The following is a 19,050-nucleotide window of genomic DNA, read 5'->3' on the forward strand; positions in this document are numbered from 1 at the left end:
AGAGTTTAAAAAGTAACTACAAAAACTATCTCTGTTCTTACTAGCAACACCAAAGAACATCAAATACAATTGACCATTGCATTTGACAATATAAATACACCACACATAGAGGACCAAAATAGCAGAGTTAACATATAACTTGTTCATAACAATCACATTACACAGAGAAGACAGTAAAGAAAGCAAAATAACACACAACTTCAGGCAATATATATGACCAAAAGAAAGAAGTAACAGTCATTTACTAACAATACGTTAGATACATCATGGACTACACCAGTCTTACATGGACCCCCTAATCTCTGCAGAACAAACCTCTTCAACCCTTTAGCATTCAGATAACTCTGTCAAATGTAACAATTACTTATCCTCAATGTTTTGAATTAATGATAACATTATCCTGTAGCTTTGAAATTCCAAAGATGTGATAGTTTATTTTTTAGAATGACAGGCTGGATCTGGCCAGTTTGAACATAAAACAGGTGGAATATTTGGGCTGGATGTGGCCAGTTTAAATGCTAAAGGTTTAAAGATGATGGGTGATAAAGTGATCTCAGTCACCACTTTTGTTGTCGTGGAAGTGTTTGAAGTGAAGCACATTTCAGTAAAGAAGAGCCAGACTAGAACTTTATGAAGCAGTGACTTAAAGTACCAGCAGATTTTGAGGAAGGGGCTATTGTGTAGTAAGAATTGTTTTGTGTTAATTAGATGATGGTCAGATGATCTAATGGGGGAGAGATGGACATGGTAAGATTTGGAAGTGAGAAAAAGATCAAGAATGTATGAAGAATCAGTGTGTTAGTCGAGTCTGTGAGAATATTTCACTGACCTTTATTAATGCAGTTGTTCTGGTTAGATATAACACACAAACACACATACAAACACACACACAAGTGATTGTTAGGTTGCAACAAGTTTCACAATAGCCTTTTCTCCTAATGCTGTAACATGGTAGTTGAGTGGATTGAAACTGACTTAGATAATATAAAGATTGTGTGTTCAAACTCAGTTAAGAAATATGCTTTATGTATACAAATAGAGCACATGAATAATAAAACACAGGTAAAGAGATCAATCTCTTCACCAGTATTTTTAAAAAAAAACTATAAAAGGAGGTTAATGATAAATAGTATAGAAATCTCAAACCACCTTGATCTTATCAAGGAGATTGTGTGTTGAGGTAGAGACAGATAAAGTGGGACGGGTAGATAAGGAGATGGCAATCAGCTTGTTATCAACATCTATCACAACAGTTATTTCTGTTAAAGAGTACAAACATAAAGGGTTTTTAAAGTAGTATTTAGAAATGAAAATTAAATAGCAATGATATAGTGAGAATCAATTTCCATCTCCAGAACGATTCCCTCACCCAATGAGAGAGAGAGAGAGAGAGAGAGAGAGAGAGAGAAAGAGAGAGAGAGAGAAAGAGAGAGAGAGAGAGAGAGAGAGAGAGAGAGAGAGACCGCCGCCGACGACAACGACGACGACGACAACAACAATATCATCATCATCATCATCATCTATTCTTATACAACATGGAAAGGTCACTTAGTTAATTTTTCTATTCTATAACAAGCACTTAGCAGGTTGATCGAATGCTTACTACTCCATAAATGACAATTATAAAATTTATGTGTATACATGTGTAAATGTGTGTATGTACATATACGCACACAGGCTAACTGTTACATGTATGCGGGGGGAGGGCATGCATGCACACAGTGCAAAACTGTAATTTTAATTCAAATAAAAAAAGTGAAAGAACAGTTCCTTCTAAGAATATATCTTCCATAGCTATGCCAGTTTACTAATGACTTAATGGAGTTTCTATGCGAATGAGAAATTATATTCCAATTACTTGTTACCATAAATCAAGGACCAGCTGTATATAGGGAAAGATCCTATGCACATCATTAACTGAAGACTACCAAGGTTCAAAATTACTGGAAAAAGAAACCCAGTCTTCTATGTAGTTGCTCAACCTATAAGATACAGCACAACCAAATCTCCTTTGAATCACACACCACCAAGATAAAATATCATCATCATCATCATCGTCGTCGTCGTTTAACGTCCGCTCTCCATGCTAGCATGGGTTGGACGATTTGACTGAGGACTTGTGAAATCAGATGGCTACACCAGGCTCCAATCTGATTTGGCAGAGTTTCTACAGCTGGATGCCCTTCCTAACGCCAACCACTCCAAGAGTGTAGTGGGTGCTTTTACGTGCCACCGGCACGAAGGCCAAACAGGTGGTACTGGCAACGGCCATGCTCAAAATGGTGTATTTTACATGCCACCTGCACAGGAGCCAGTTCGGCGGCACCGGCAATGATCTCGCTCGAATGTCTTTACACATGCCATCCGGCACAAGCGCCAGGAAGGCGTTGCTGGGCACAGGTGCCATGACAATAATATACAAAGGACATACTAGATAATGTAATCTATTTTCCTGAAAAGACATGATGATCAAGGCTGAAATGTCTTTGATCATTGCTCTGCTCAATTAGAGTTGGTTAAAGACTAAACAACAACAGCAACAACAGTGACAAAAACCACTTAAAATTATCATATTAGTAATAATAATCATTTATAGTTTCAGTTGTATTTATCACTATTTTACATCTACTTTTCGATTCCAGCATGAGTAAGAAGGATCTCTTGTCTTGCAACACATGTTATGAATCTTTCATCAAGTAGCATACACAGCAGTAGGTAAAACAAGCCATCTTTTGTGTGCCTCACCATCTAAACACCCACCTACCCACCCGCTCAATCAACTGGATACTCCTTTTGTTTCCTACCACTATATAACATGGACTAACTGTAGTTTATTCAAAGTTTACGTTCTCCTACACAGGCTGCCTGTACCAAGGGGTTTGTAATGTCCGTGTCTCCACTTTTCATCTCTTTCCCTTTTTATATTTTTGTTTTGGCAGGATTTCAGCTATGAATAACGATTTCGAAAAAAAAATCATTATTTGCACTATGTATGATTTTGTATCTTTATTAGCTTTAAGGACTAACTAAAGGACTACACAAGCAATTTTATATAACTGTGTGGTCCACTATCTAAATGTACTTTGCACCACTAACTATTATAAACACCAATATCTGATAGAAATTGAGTTTCTTTACAATGTGTGTGTATGCATAGTATTTGAATGAGTGTATTTTATGCCAATAACCATTAAAATTACCAATATATTAAAAAGACAATTGGCTTCTATGTAACTACATGCATAAATATATTTCTATAATATTCGATTCTCCTTGCTTAAGTGATTTCAGTTTTTATATAATAACCCAATTGTGTGTGCATGTGTGCATATATATATATATATATATATATATATATATATATATATATATATGAGTTTGTCTTTCATTGTTTAGTTCAGAGTCTAAATTGATTGACCAAGAAATATGATTAAAAGTGCTCCAGCTATGACCATCTTATCTTTTTGTGTATCAAGAATTACAATGACTCATGTCTTTGGTTGTTTTAAGGCAGCACGATGCAGTTTCAAGATCTACTAATTACAACCAGTGAAGTGACCACATTAGAGGCTCACTCACTGGTATAATTTGTTTCTCACATAACTCAAATTACCCGATATATATATCCAAAATTCTTCCCAAAATTAAAAATTTGTTTTATAGTAATTATTGGTATTAGGAAGAGCACCCAGGAGCAGAAGCTATGCCAAAACTGAGACACTGGAACAAGAGAATGTCCTACAATGCATTTGATCCTATCAAAGCATTCAACTCATGCCAGCATGAAAAGCAGACATGAAGTAATAATGATTGATATATGCACGCGCATGCATGTGTTTATTTATACACTTATGTATGCACGTACATGCACATGTTTATACACACAAAGTGGGTGGCAAAATTGGTGGAGTATCAGAGAAAATAACTGGTGGTATTTGGTTATATCTCTTAACACACAAACTCAGCAAAATAATCAATTAAAAGCTCTGAAAAGCCAATGTCCTAGTGTGGTCACAGCTGAATGACTAAAATTAGCAAAATGATAAAAGAATAATTGAAGTGAATGCGTGTATTTCTATGTACAGAAACACAGGTTTGTGAATGTGTATCTACAAATGATAAAATATGATAATGGTTGAGAATAACTATAAACAAACAGGTAAAGGTAAACATGACAATTGAAAATAAAATATGCAATGACATATGATGGTATTCAAAACCTATATATCCCCTGCTGGCTAGACAAACAAAAAGGTGCAAGGTTCAATTCTCAGTGGGGAGAATTACATTTACAATGCAACATTTTCATAGAAGAGTGCAGAAGGGGAAATGACATAAATCAATTAGCTAAGTAGCTAAATAATCCTAATCTTACAAAGCAAGAGCTTATATAATGACACGCAATATATCTTCATCAGTTGTCTTTTCTTTATTTCAGCCATTGGACTGCAGTCATGTTGGGGCAACACCCAGAAGTATTTAGCTGAACAAATTGGCCCCAGTACTTTTTTCTTGAGTCTGGTATTTATTCTATTGATCCATTTTGTTGAACCACTAAGTTATAGGGACATAAATACATCAACACCAGTTGTTAAGGGTGGAGGGAACAAACAAATATGAGGGAAAATACACACACACACACACACTTCCACACAGTTTCCATTTACCAAATTCACTTTACAAGGCATTTGCAGGTCTGGAGTAGAGGACACTTACCAAGGTGCTCTGCACAGTAGGAACTGAACTCAAAAACCCATCATTGCAAAGTGAACTTCTTAACCACACAGCAATGTCTGCACATATATATATGAGTGATATTTCAACAGGTGGACAATATTTATTTTTGCTTAGAGAACATCACCCCATGGTATACATTTAAGGGCTTGTTTGTTTTTATATTCTTAACTTTAGACCCAACATGTTACACACACACACACACACACACACACACACACACACACACACACACACACACACACACACACACACACACACACACACACACACACACACACACACACCTGGCACACAATTTGACTGACATCACTTCCAAAACACTAGTGTCAATATTTTTTACATTTCTATTGACTCAATAAAAGAATATATCCAGCACACAAATTAATGTTATATCATGCAGCGCACCCTCTACACTTTACCCTAACTTCCAGTTCTTTAAGCGTAGCTGACACTTTTACTCACAGACCAACCTTCAGAAACCTATCCATCATTTGCACTGCATGCATTAGTGTGAAAAGTAAGAAAAGCAGTGGAAAGACATTGCAATATGAATATCAGAAGCACTGGTTGTTCTGGATTGCAAAGTAGTAGTGTCAGCATGAATCAGGATGTCACTGGTGAGAAGTTTGCATGAGAAGCTTGAATAATAGCAGCTCACACTCACTAACATGATGAGGAAAGACGAGTGGAAATTCTATTATGAGGTTGCTGAACAAGGAGAATGCTTGAGAGATAGGTGGGGATTACTATATTCCAGTAGATGAACCAGGAATTGAAATTGACAGGTATGTGGTTAAAATTGCCATTAGAATATGAAGGCAGGCAAAGCAGCTGGTTCGTAATGGAAAGCTGTAGAAATGCTAAAGATATTTAGCAAGTGGGACATGCACTAGTCCTTTAGGTAATAATGGAAAAGGACCATTCTCAATGATTGGTGTAACAGTGTCATTACCATTTGTTACAACTGTAAAAGCAACTGCAGAGGTATAAAACTAATAGTGAAACAGAAAAATAACAAAGAATTACAAAGAGGTGCTGAAAAGTTCCTGGCATAGGGTAAAAGAAAATACAGGAGGATCAGTTAATTATGATTTTATTCAACATATTCCCCTCACAGATTCACACACATATTGCAAACAACTCACACATGCAAGTGCTACCAGTCGAGAACTCTGCATACTGGAAGCCAGCAAGTGTATGGGGTCATCAGGAGAGAATGCGCACCGTTTCGAGGCCTACCTCTCGACGGCATCAATGCGCACCAGCCCCACTCACTGATATGAGCCCCGCTTGCTAGATCAACTGGTTATTAAAAACAAAGCTCAATATTTCTCTAGTTAAAGCCCTGTGAAAGAACTTGGAGGGCTGGCCTCTAACCAGGCCTTTCGTGATATCCTTAAAGCCAGCAACTTTTCAGCACCCACTCATAATTAGAAAGCAAACTGCAGTTCAGACTTGTGCTAGCACAGGGTACTATCATTGCCCTTTTCCTAGCAATGGATATTAAACAACAACGCCAACACAGCAGAAGCTGCAGCCACCACCAGCAACAGCCACATGAGAAGTTATGAGCAAAAAGCAAACCATTATAACTATCATTCCTTCACCCAAAGAAAGCCTTTGAATAGCTTCTATGCTCTGTAGTGTGGTGATCACTAAGAAAACAAGGTGTAAGTGAATGGCCTAGGAGTCATGCAAGCCATGTACTGAAATGCTTTCAGCAAAGTGAGAGTTCACTATGTTCAGTTCTTATCCCTCTTGCTATTTACTATACTTCTCCAGATCAAACCAGAGGAATTTAAAACCAGCTAGCCAACCTAAAGAATTAGTGAAGATACTGTATATGTGAAAGAAAACATAGAATCAGGAGATCATAAAGGAAACATATAGTCCTGGGGTCGATTTGTTTGACTAAAGGCAGTGATCCAGCATGGCCACAGTCAGATGTCTGAAACATCATCGTTTAACGTCCGCTTTCCATGCTAGTATGGGTTGGACGATTTGACTGAGAACTGGTGAGCCAGATGGCTGCACCAGGCTCCAATCTGATTTGGCAGAGTTTCTACAGCTGGATGCCCTTCCTAATGCCAACCACTCCGAGAGTGTAGTAGGTGCTTTTACGTGTCACTGGCACGCAGGCCAGTCAGGCGATACTGGCAACGGCCACGCTCAAAATGGTGTATTTTATGTGCCACCCACACAAGAGCCAGTCCAGGGCCACTGGCAACAAAAGAATAAAAGAATAGGTTGCAAGCATTGATGTGTGGTTAAGAAACATGCTTTGCAGCCACATGGTTTAGGTTCAGTTTCACTGCCTGGCACCTTGGGCATGTGTTATCTACTATAAGCCCAGACCAACCAATGCCTTATGAGTGAATCTGGCAGATGAAAATTGTGTAGGAGCCCAAGGTGTGTGTGTGTGTGTGGGTGTGTGTGTGTGTGTGTGTGTGTGTGTGTGTGTGTGTGTGTGTGTGTGCCTCTCTCTCTCTCCATCACTTGTCAATCAATGTTGGTTTGGTTGTGTCTCTGTAACTTAACAGTTTCGCAAAAGAGACTGATAGAATAAGTATCAGACTTAAAAAATAAGCAGTGGGGTCGATTTGTCCAACTAAAAACCCTACAAAGGTGGTGCCCCAGCATGGCCACATTCCAGTGACTGAAAGAAGTAAAAATATAAGAATAAAAGATAACAAAGACAAGAGTTTAATTAGAAGAGAAAATACAATTCTACAACTATTGGGGAAGTGACGACCATTCTCAATATGCAGAAAAGGAGCTGATAAGAATTTCATGCAGATTAAACTATGGGTGCACAGATGCATAACAGAAGACTGCATATATAGCAGATGCACAAACATAATTAGCAGCAAGTGCATCCACAAAATAAATCCTGCCAAGTGGGTTCCACAGAAGTAGTTGACAGCTTTTCTTATCACGATTAGTAGTGGAAGAGAGTATTCTGAAAGCATAGTATCCTAAGTATGAACAAGATGGAAAAATTCAGGAAGCTATTATCTCTGCTGACAATAAAGGTACTCTCTCTCCAAGTGAATGGGTGAGTGTATGATACTTGCATACAAAGTATAATGTTGCATAATGGTGAAACATTGACACTGAATTGCGGAGGAAGTATGAATGGATGAAAGAAATAAACTGAGTGTGCTCCACTGGATGTGTAATGATGGTGTACATGAAGGACAGAGTACAAATGAGCTAAAAAAAAAAAATGGGTATAAGAGGAATCAGAAGTATGTTCAAGAGAAGACTGAGCTGGTTTGGACATACTTTGCATATGGGGAAAGACACTTGAGTAAAGAAATGCCAAAAGATCTAAATGAAAAGAATCTGCAGAAGAGAAGACCTAGGATGACTTGGGAAGAAGTGAAAAAGCTGATCTCAAGAGGAGGAAACTCATAAAAGAGGTACCAAAGGGCAACAGAAGCCCCTGTTCAACCCATGCAAGTATTGAAAAACAGACATGAAAGGCATGCTGCCATTTCTGGCATCTACGTCTAGATATTCAACCAGTAGGACAGTGTTGAAAAAAAAATATCAATTGATTATGATACAAAGAGAAATTCAAAATCGCATCATAACCTCCCACCATACATGTTCTCTACAAGCCAAAGAGGGAGTCTCTATGCAGTTGTTTATCCTCCTGGAACTACCAACCAAATTTCCATCAAATAGCTACATTATCCATCTTTAAAATACAGTCCTTCAGACCCCTACAATAATGGCATTGTCACAGTTACAATGCCTGCTTGATCAAGGTTGACTTGGGACTCAACAACAGCCTGGGCAATATTATATGAGGCAGATTTCCAATATTGTTTCAATCAGAGGCCTTGCTTTATACAAAGGTGATAATATCTCAATCACTTTTGGTCACTGATAAGAATGATACACTGGGGACATAAAACAATTTCTATTCATTGGACTGATGGTATAATTATAGCTACTATGTTCACTTCATGTGTCCAATAATTGATTATTCTTGATAATCACTACATTGCCATAAAGATATGGACACATTTCAACTAAGCAGGTGGACAGCTATTTATCCTCATTCATAGTCGGCCATTTTAATTATTCCACATATTGATTTTGCTTCAGTCATAATCTCAAAAATTATTAAAGGAAGAAACCTTCACTGTGATCTTGCATTTTCTGATACACTGGGACAAATATCAGAAGAAAAGGCCAAATAAAATGTTGTTGCTGCTGTTATTATTATTATTATTATTATTATTATTATTATTATCATCATGCTGGCTTCACCAGCATTATCTAGAATGTCACAAATTGAACTCTCTTCAAAACTTCATATGGTGTTACCCTCTCCATATTCTGTTAAAATCTCATAAATCACTGCCATATTCTTCACTCTGAGCTGGTCAAAGTATTTGCTTTGATATTACAGTCCTTAAAATCTCAAAGTTATGTTCAATCTGGCAGTTTTCATTCAAAATTCTCATTAAGATTTAGATTGTATAAGTAATGGAATTGTGAAACAAGAAATTGCAAAACAGAAATGTTGAAAACTATTAGGCTAGAGATATTTGGCGTTCTCTCAGCTAATGAATGAGACCTATTGTAAATAGAGTAGCTTAGTTTTGTCTGTTAACATAAAATATATGCGTGTGTGGGAGAGGGGGGGAGAACAGAATGACAGACAGAGACAGTCAGATACCAACTTGTCACATCTTTTAGTCTTTTATAAAGTGCATGTAGAGAAAATGGCCAAAACTGTATCAGAACATGTGCAGAAATTAACTTAAGCCATGTGTCTTTCCTTTTCTTAGGCAAAATTGATGTCACTAACTTTCCATGTTACCACTTTCTAAGAATCCATGGTTAAGTATCCTTGTGGCAACCAAAAGCAAGATAATTGGAGACTATTTCAATCACAGACTTTTTTCATATCAGAATATCTTCTAGATATTTCCAATTATTTGGTTTGATTCTGGAGTTTTTTTTCTCCAAATGGTTTGACTGTGCACCCAGACATAAATCTAAGTAGTTCTAGGTCTCTAGGTATTTGTTCATTCCTTATTTTATGACTGTTTTTCCATGCTAGTATGGGTTCGACACAAAGTTATTTGTAGCAGGATTTACAGCTGGATGTTGTTCAAATAAGGAATTTTTGTGGCACAGGTCTCTGAAAGCTCAATGTAGCTGATCATGTCAATAAGGAATGTGAATATTATCACCATTTTGATCCAACAGTAACAAGCATGGAATATCAAGTCATGCAACTCCATGCACATGCATACATGCTCACACAAACACACATGTACAATGGACTTCCTGCAGTTTCTATCAACAAAATTCACTCACAAATAATTAATGAACTTGAGGCTTCAGAAGATACTGAAGCTGCAGTGAAATTAAATTCAAAACTACATGGTAGTAAAGTGAACTTCTTAACCACAGAGGTTTGGCTATGTACACATGTGGGCAAAGATTTTTCTTTTTACATTGAGGATTCTACACACATACAATACATACCAATCATTATTTCTTTCATAAACACTGAGAAATATGAAATATTTGTTAGATAAAAAAAATGAAATTTGTAGATTCCCTTTCCCCAACTCCTCCCAGAATCATAATGTCTCTGATAGTTTAAAAATAGAAATTTGAAACTTTCAAAGGGAAAGAGGTCCAGATTGAAAAACTGTGTTAATAATTATATATTCACAAAGGGCAGAGACCAAGCAGAATCATTATGATACAAAACAAAATGCTTAGCAGCATTTCTTCCAACTTTATATACTGAGTTCAAATGCCACCAGGGATGACTTTGCCTGTCATCTTTTCAGGGTCAATATAAGTATCAGTTGAGCAGTGGGGTCGGTGTAATTGACTTATCTCCACTCCTAAAGTTTCTGGCATTGTGCCAAAATTTGAAATCTATTTTATATATATTTGCACAAATATAGGTAAGAAAAAAAAATTAATTTTTTCCTTCAGAAGAAATAACTGTCAACACAATGATTGTGAATCCTACAAATATTGAACATATGTGTTTGTATATTGTACAAATTCAATTTTTAATCTTGCCCCTCCTTAAGAAATATAACCCTTTAAAAACAAAAATTTTAAAAAAAGATATCCTGTGCATTACTACTTTCATAGACACTGGAAAGAGTGAAATGTTTGTTAGATTATAAAAAAATAAAATTTGTGTATTCCAGCTTCTAGAATTGTAATATCCAATGTTTCAAAATAGAAATTTAAAGAAATTTTTTGGGAAAAAAAAATTACAAATGAAAAAGCTACAAGGAGTGGAAGGAAACTTTTAATTTAATTTAATTAAAGAAAAAAATTGTTTTCTCAATTCTTTTTAACATCATAATCTTAAATTGAAATGTAACATTCAAAAAAATGTCAGAAAATGTAAAAACATTTTAAGCCACTCCATCCAGTGTTGTGCATGTAAATTTTGTGTGGCATAAATCATGCTGACATGGTTAAGTAGATAGTATCTATTTATAGCACGAATTTCTTTCTAGATAAAAATATAAACAGTGTTTCATTGCTACCAATGTCATTTTTATTTTCTGATTACTTTATATGAATAAATATGAGCACAATTTTGCTGTAGTTAATTAGACATTCATCAAAGCAATTTCCAATCTGGAAAGCATGATGACTATTGTAAACATTGTGTGCAACAGCAACATAAAAATTTAAATCTTTATTACATACAGATGCGTTACAATATAATAAACATTTAATATATATAACCACTACCATAGAGAAATCCAAAATTAATATAGTGATTTAAACTCTTCGCTACACATCAATTGGTCTGGATAATGGATATAATTTGATTCTTGTCATATTGACCCAGTGAAAAAGTGGGTCACATTTAGTTCTCATATATAATGCACAACCCTAACTCAAGAGGTTTAAAATTTCAAGGAAATAGTGGATACATGGATTTCCATCATTATGTAGTGGGTGGGAGTAGCTGGAAAGAGAGCTAAAAATGGCAGTGATGAGCTATCAGGGTGTATCCTCAAGATACACAAAAAAAGTAGAAGAGAGAAAATGGACAGAAGATTTTTTATTTATATATATATATATATATATATATATATATATATATATATAGGAGTGTACTGTAGTTCGCTTGAAGCATTGTGTATTGTTTGTAAAATATAATGTCTTGCATGGCACAACAATGCACTATAATAACATCAATGGACTATAATAACTGTTGTAATTTAACCATCTCTAGTCTGATGTAATATTTCGGAATACAAAAATTCTTTCTTCAGACAACCCTAGGAATTGATCGAGTCACTGCTATAATCGGTTTTCCAACGGGTTTTTTTTTTTACCGGAAGTGTCTCCAAGAAGCTCCTTTCGGAATTCCTCAAGAGAAGTGCATGAGGGCGGTCATGTTTCAAGCCCGTGTGTGCTGGCACATCTGTAGCGCTGCTTCTAAGTTATGTATTATACATGCAGTTTCCTGTTTTATTTTTCTTTAATTTTTTTTTTTTTATAAATAATACATGAGCATGTTATCAAAAATGAGTGCATTGTTGTGCCATCCAAGACACATTATTCACACACATACACACAATAAACATATTTTACAAACCTCAGTGCCATGTACTGCTGGTAAGATAGCATCAAGACTCCAAGATATACCCTCAGTGCCAATAGATCCATCAGCTGTAGAGTGTGGTACTGAGATAGCCTGTAATGTTGCAGTTGATGGTTTTTCTCCTGATACTTCTCCAAGACTGGAAGAATTGCAGGACATGTTGAAGAACTGCAAAGAAAGAAAAAATACAAGCCATTAAAATGGATTTTAGAGATTCTGTTCAATGGATTATAAAGTCATTATACCTCTTATATTTTGAAAACATTAACCAGTTTTTAAACATTAACCATTCGTTTGCTCCAACTTATCAATTGACTAGAATAATGAAAGCAAAACTTTTTAAAAATTCGAACTGCTACTGCAATCAATACCATGTCATACTTTTGTGGTTTGTTCATGTTTTCATGTTCTCTGTAGTGCATAGTGGGAACCCAACTCTTATTGTCATTATAATGTTTATATTTGTATGATATACATAACCGCCAAGAGATATTTCACAAAGTGGAACAAGAATGCTTTCAGGGTCCCAAGAAGCAGGATGAGGGTCTAAAAACTCAAGGAATTATGATGTGCTTTTTTTTCTTTTTTTCTTTTAAAAGGGAATCAAGGGTCCTTTCTTGGCTCCTGGCCAATGTATTGGTTGAGCGCCCTCTTACTAGGCCCTGATTACATGTTCACATCAAAGATGTCTATTTCAACATACTGGGTCAATTCAATCAATTATGATTTTTACAAAATATTACAAATTTGTGGCTAAATGCCAAAGATTATCCAGTTCTATAAGACTCAGCAAGTACAGACAAGCTTGAGTAAAGTACAAGACATAATGACTGCAAGTAGAGGATAATGAACATTCATACAATTTAGTTTTGTGAGCTTGCTCAAAAGAAAAAAATTTTTAATGGAAATTATGTTATTTTTAAACAAATAATTCTAACATATTGCTCACAGGATATAAGAGAACCAAAGTAAACCTTTAATAAATGACAATGAATTTTCAAACATATGTTCATCCATCCATATTACAATAAATCATGATCATTTAATGTCCATGTTCCATGCTGGTATGAGTTGGAGGGTTGGCAGGATCTGATGGGTTTGAAGACAACATCGTGCTCCAATGTCTGCTTTAGCATGGTTTCTATGACTGAACACCCTTACTAATAATGCCAGCCACTTAACACATACATTTTTTTTTTCCTTGTGGCACAAACAGCCTGCAAGACTGTTTGTGCCACAAGTTCAACTGAGAGGGGCTACAGTAGAGAAAGAGGCATCCTTGTGCTGTGAGATGAGGGGGTTAAAGTGAGAGAGGGAGTGCCAGAATAGAGCAGGTTTCTTGCTGTAGAAGAGCTACACAGCTACTCACATTAAAGAGGAAAGGTGTGAGTGGATAGGGTGGAACTGAAAAGAGATTAAAACAGGTTGTATATTTGGGAAGGTAATGGATGATTTAAATGCTAAAGGGTTAAACTCTGCTTGATTGCTTATAAAACTATAATGAATAGGAGAGGAGGACTGGACTTCAATGGACTCCTCCTACCCTCACATCAAATTTGTTGCTGACATCATTGTTGGCTCTCACTTTACTTACTGTATATGGCTTATATTAAATACATTTTCCACACTGTATATGGCTTATATTAAATACATTTTCCAAACAAAATTTTCTAAACTCTAGAATGTTTCTAGTAATTTACTTATTATGAATGTTCTTACTATAAATAGAGAAGGGATTTGTGAGTAAAGGATAACACTATTAGACATTATATAAAAATGTGGAGCAACTTCTCTTTTTAATTTTAGACTGGTGCTAACAGTGTCTAGTATAACACTCATCATCATCCTTTAGTGTCTGCTTTCCATGCTGGCATGGATTAGACAGTTTGACTGAAACTGGTAATCTGGAGGGTTGCACTAGGTTCCAATCTAATTTAGCATGGTTTATAGGACTGGAAGCCCTTGTTGAAAATCTTAGCTTACTTGTTAATAATTTTATAATCAATTCCCCATATATTATGGCATACCATGGAGAAATAAGTGGTGGATGACATAAAAGGCATCTCGGCATAGAAAAGCTACATCAACAAATTCTCTCTGACTGAAGCAAGCATAGAAAAGTGGTTGTTAAAACAATGATAATGATGATGTTATCTGTTAGACAATATAAAATGTTGTGTCACAGTTCCTCTTAAGATAATACAAAAGAGATGTAAGAAAAAGAATATATAGCAGCTAAATACTCCTCATACAACACCACTCTATTACTTCAAAGAAAAGAAAAAGAACAATATCATATGTAATCCTGTCCTTAAAAAGAGCTTTAAAGGAGGAGGAGAGGGCAGTTGGAAAAACTATGATCATCGGCCTGCTGATCAGGAATGACTTGGAGTAAATTATTTTATCAAAATATATTATATATATTACATTTAAAATAAATTATATTATCAAAAAACTATACTATCAAAATATTACTTTGTTAGTAGTCAGAGAAAAGGCTATGTAGTAACGAATTTTACTTTACAACCGGATAATTTTGAATCTTATTTCACTGCATGGTACCCTGGGCAAGTGTCTCCTCCAATACCTAAGCCAATGCCTTGTGGATGAAATTAGGTCAACAGAAACTGAATGGAAGCTCATGTGTGTGAATGTGAGAGAGAGAGAGAGAGAGAGAGAGAGAGAGAAAGAGAGGGGGAGAGAGAGAGAGAGAGAGAGAGAGAGAGAGACGGAGAGAGAAAGAAAGAAAAAGAGATTGTGTGTGTATGTGTGTTCCAAACAAAGACTGATTTTCATACAACATAAAACTATGATTAAGAGAAACATAAACACAGTGAAATAAAAATAATTTGCTTGAAAACAAAAATTGATGGCAAGAAGGGCAGCTGGCTGTTGAATACTACCACAACCCATACCAAAATTTAAAAAGAGTAGGCATAACAACCATGATTATGATAGAAGTTGTTTTTTTTTTTTGTTTTTTTTTTTTTTACAGTTTACAGGACGTCATATATATAGCCTAAAATAAATTCTAGGAAATTCTATATGGCAGCACAAATTGCTAGAAATATCAGCCAAGTGTCTATCACATCTTTAAGAAGGAAAGAACACATCAGATAATGTAGACCTATACAACCTTGCAAAAGGTAGGATAATCATATTTATTTACACACAATCACACGCATGCATGCACAAGCATATATTTTTTTCATTTTCATTCTTTTATTGGTCTTTGTCGTTGGACAGTAGCAGTCATGCAAGAGTTCTGCAATCAAGGGTTTAGGTCATTCACATCTACCATATTATTGCTTCCTGGTTACTATATTTATCAAGATGATAAATTTCAATGTCTTAGAACCAATGTCATTTCAGAACAGTATAAATATGTATGTGCCAATAAGTGAAACATGGAGATTCAAGAAATATAGAATGATAAAATTATAGACTGAAGTAATAATTTTTAAAAAAGTGGGGGTAGGTGCAATTGACTAAATACTTACTCTTTTACTCTTTTACTTGTTTCAGTCATTTGACTGCAGCCATGCTGGAGCACCGCCTTTAGTCGCGGAAATCGACCCCAGGACTTATTCTTTGTAAGCCTAGTACTTATTCTATCGGTCTCTTTTGCCAAACCGCGAAGTTACGAGGACGTAAACACACCAGCATCGGTTGTCAAGCGATGTTGAAGGACAAACAGACACAGAAACACACACACACACATATATATATATATATATATGATGGGCTTCTTTCAGTTTCCATCTACCAAATCCAATCACAAGGCTTTGGTCGGCCCGAGGCTATAGTAGAAAACACTTGCCCAAGGTGCCACGCAGTGGGACTGAACCCAGAACCATGTGGTTGGTAAGCAAGCTACTTACCACATAGCCACTCCTGCACCTTCAAAACAATGCTTCAGCATGACCACAGTCCAGTAACTTAAAAGAGTAATAAAAATACATGTGTGCAAGCACATACACTTGGCATTTTATGTCCACTTTCCATGCTGCTTATAATCAATTCTTGCTTGAAGTAACTTCTTAGACAGGTCAGGTACTACAACTTGCCTATACATTCCATTTTGCTCTTCCCAACACCAGCCACTAAACAGATCATTCTGGGTACACCTTATGGTTCCATCACTAGAGGTCATTTTTGTCTTTGGCAAGGTCAAAGGGCTCTCTCTCTCTCTCTCTCTCTCTGATAAAAGAGAGAAATCCAAGGCAAAAGAGTGAGAGAAGAGGGATCAAGATGGAGGGAAAAGACTAGGAAGTGAGAGAGGAATAAAGGAATAGTAATGGAAGAGACACAGTGATAAGTAGCAACAGATATGTTGATTGCTAGTAAAGAGAATGAATAGAGAAACACCATGAGGGATGTGATGAGGGGGGGAGTGATAGAAGAGTAGTAGACAAGGAAGTAATGGGGGGGGGAGAATGGTGTATGTCAACAATGAATGATGAAGAGAGAGAGAGAGAGAGAGAGAGAGTAAGGGATAGTAATAAAGATGGAGGATGGCAAGAATGAGTGATGGAGAGAGAGGGGGGGATATCAGTAAGTGATAAGAAAGAGAGTAATCGGAGAAAGGCAGTGATAGCTTATGGTAGTAATAACAGAACATCAACAGGCCTAGGTACCATTTCTCATTATAAAAGCAATAATGGAGATAAAGAGTAACAATGGGAGGATGAGGGGATTGGATACAGAGAGATTCAATAACATCCCTCATCATACAAGCAACAGGAATGTGGGAAAAGTATAGCCATAAGGTAGGGAGAAGATTAATGATGGGGTTCCAAGCAGATAAATCTAAATCCAAATCTTTATCCCTCACTACCATTTTAACATTTATTTTGCCATGCTTGATTGCCACTTGTTAGATGCAGACTTTGTCATTTCTTTTCGAGAAGTTCAACCTCATGAAACCAGTCATCAGTATGTCTCCTGTCTTCACAGGTCTCCCTCTACAGTAGGTGTCATCCGCACAGATGCTTTTCAGAGATAGGGAGACATAAGGAGAGAGAGAAGATAAGATATACATTAAGAAGTTCAAACGACCTTGATGGTTAGCCAGTTCATACTGATACTAAAGGGACTTTTGAATCACTCCATATGCATGTGTGTGTGCTCACTTGTGTGAGCATGTGTCTGTGTGTACCTCTGAATTTGCAACCAAGAAGAAAAATCACTCAATTCAGAAGTAGACTGCAATTATTTATTTATTATTGCCATACTGAATATCCTGAGAGCTACTAATCATGTAATGAATGTCTGAAGTGTATGTATGCTTACATACACAGGAATATTTGCAAATATGCATATTTTTCCAAGTGTATACACATAGGTAGGTCGGTGTTGACATACATACACAAACACACACACACACACACACATACATACATACATACATACATACATACATACATAGACACATTTATATGCACATGAGAAAAGGTATATACATAGATATGTAAATACTATCAAATTTATAATCGTATATATTCGTGTATAAATCTACTTAACAAACTAGCCATATCTATAAATCTCTCTGCTTGACCACTCTTATGGACATGTATCTGCATGCTTGTATTGTGTCTGTCAGTTTATCCGTGTACATGAAAATATACAAACTAATACCTACATTAGACAAATGCTTATATGTACAATTTTATAATTGTGTGTGTGTACATCACTATATGCCTGTTGATTTGGCTCTGCACCTCTTTTATATTTGGATGCACATACATATGCAACCATATCCACATATAAGCACTCATATCTATACACAAAGCACATATGCACATTCACATATTTATGTATGTATACATGCACATATACTAAACACACACACACACGCACGTGAATTCATATAAATGTGTATTCATATAATTGCATATTATGCATACTGAGTCTGGGGGTGAAGGTGGGAGTGATAACTAGACATGCATGAACCTCAAGGGGTAAATTTTAATTTGTCAAATCAAAGGATTTATTCACTCAGTCATTAGAAATTAGAAATTAGTTGATATATGACTAATGTCAGTGCTGCTTTAGCTTGTGATCTACCTGGCCATTTACATTTAAGTGTACAGTCTAACCTTAAACCTAAAACCTGACCCCAATGCTAAACCCTAATATAAATCATGTCATTTCACATGCTAGACTACAGATATGGCAGTAGAGTGCAAGCTTAAATAGCGCCCTACTGTCTATGTGAAATAAATAAATGAAAATTATGTATCTTAAATATACACATATCAAGAAAATATGCATATATTTACCTTGTGGTAAACTTCTAAGATATCTGAAGGTTTGTGTTACTACGTTCTTTCAGAACCCATAAATAAGACACAGGTCCGCATGAAGACTTATTTATATGTAATGCACTTGGCCACAAGGGTTTGAATGTAAAGTAACTGGAATGCATAAAGGGAACAAACTGAATGTGCTTTTACATACAACTGAAAATATCCTGTCAAGTCAGTGAAAATACTCCCAAAGCGTTCTGCTAAGAAAGATGCTACTGTAGTTATTTGTATATTATACACACTTATGTATAATGAACACCCATAATTACGAGAAATGAAATTTTGGGAGGAAAAAAATACCAGTTATGCACTGTTTTCATTTACATTATGTGTGTGCATATACATTCTGTAATTAGCACACAAAAGAAATGAATGTGCATAAAA

The 19,050-nt window shown here is 35.9% G+C and overlaps 1 protein-coding gene across 2 annotated transcripts in view; it reads right to left on the reverse strand.

Annotated features, from left to right (window-relative positions):
- Window positions 1–19,050, reverse strand: part of LOC106869125 (uncharacterized) — a 173,058-nt gene that overhangs the window by 53,140 nt on the left and 100,868 nt on the right. For both annotated transcript variants that reach the window (XM_052966608.2, XM_052966610.2), the window contains exon 2: window positions 12,353–12,526. In XM_052966608.2, the coding sequence (XP_052822568.2) occupies window positions 12,353–12,517 (165 nt within the window). In that variant the 5' untranslated portion in view covers window positions 12,518–12,526. The remainder of the gene's footprint in view (window positions 1–12,352; window positions 12,527–19,050) is intronic.

This window comes from Octopus bimaculoides, chromosome 3 (assembly GCF_046866305.1).
Source record: "Octopus bimaculoides isolate indiv1 chromosome 3, ASM4686630v1, whole genome shotgun sequence".
In the NCBI taxonomy this organism is placed as follows: domain Eukaryota; kingdom Metazoa; phylum Mollusca; class Cephalopoda; order Octopoda; family Octopodidae; genus Octopus; species Octopus bimaculoides.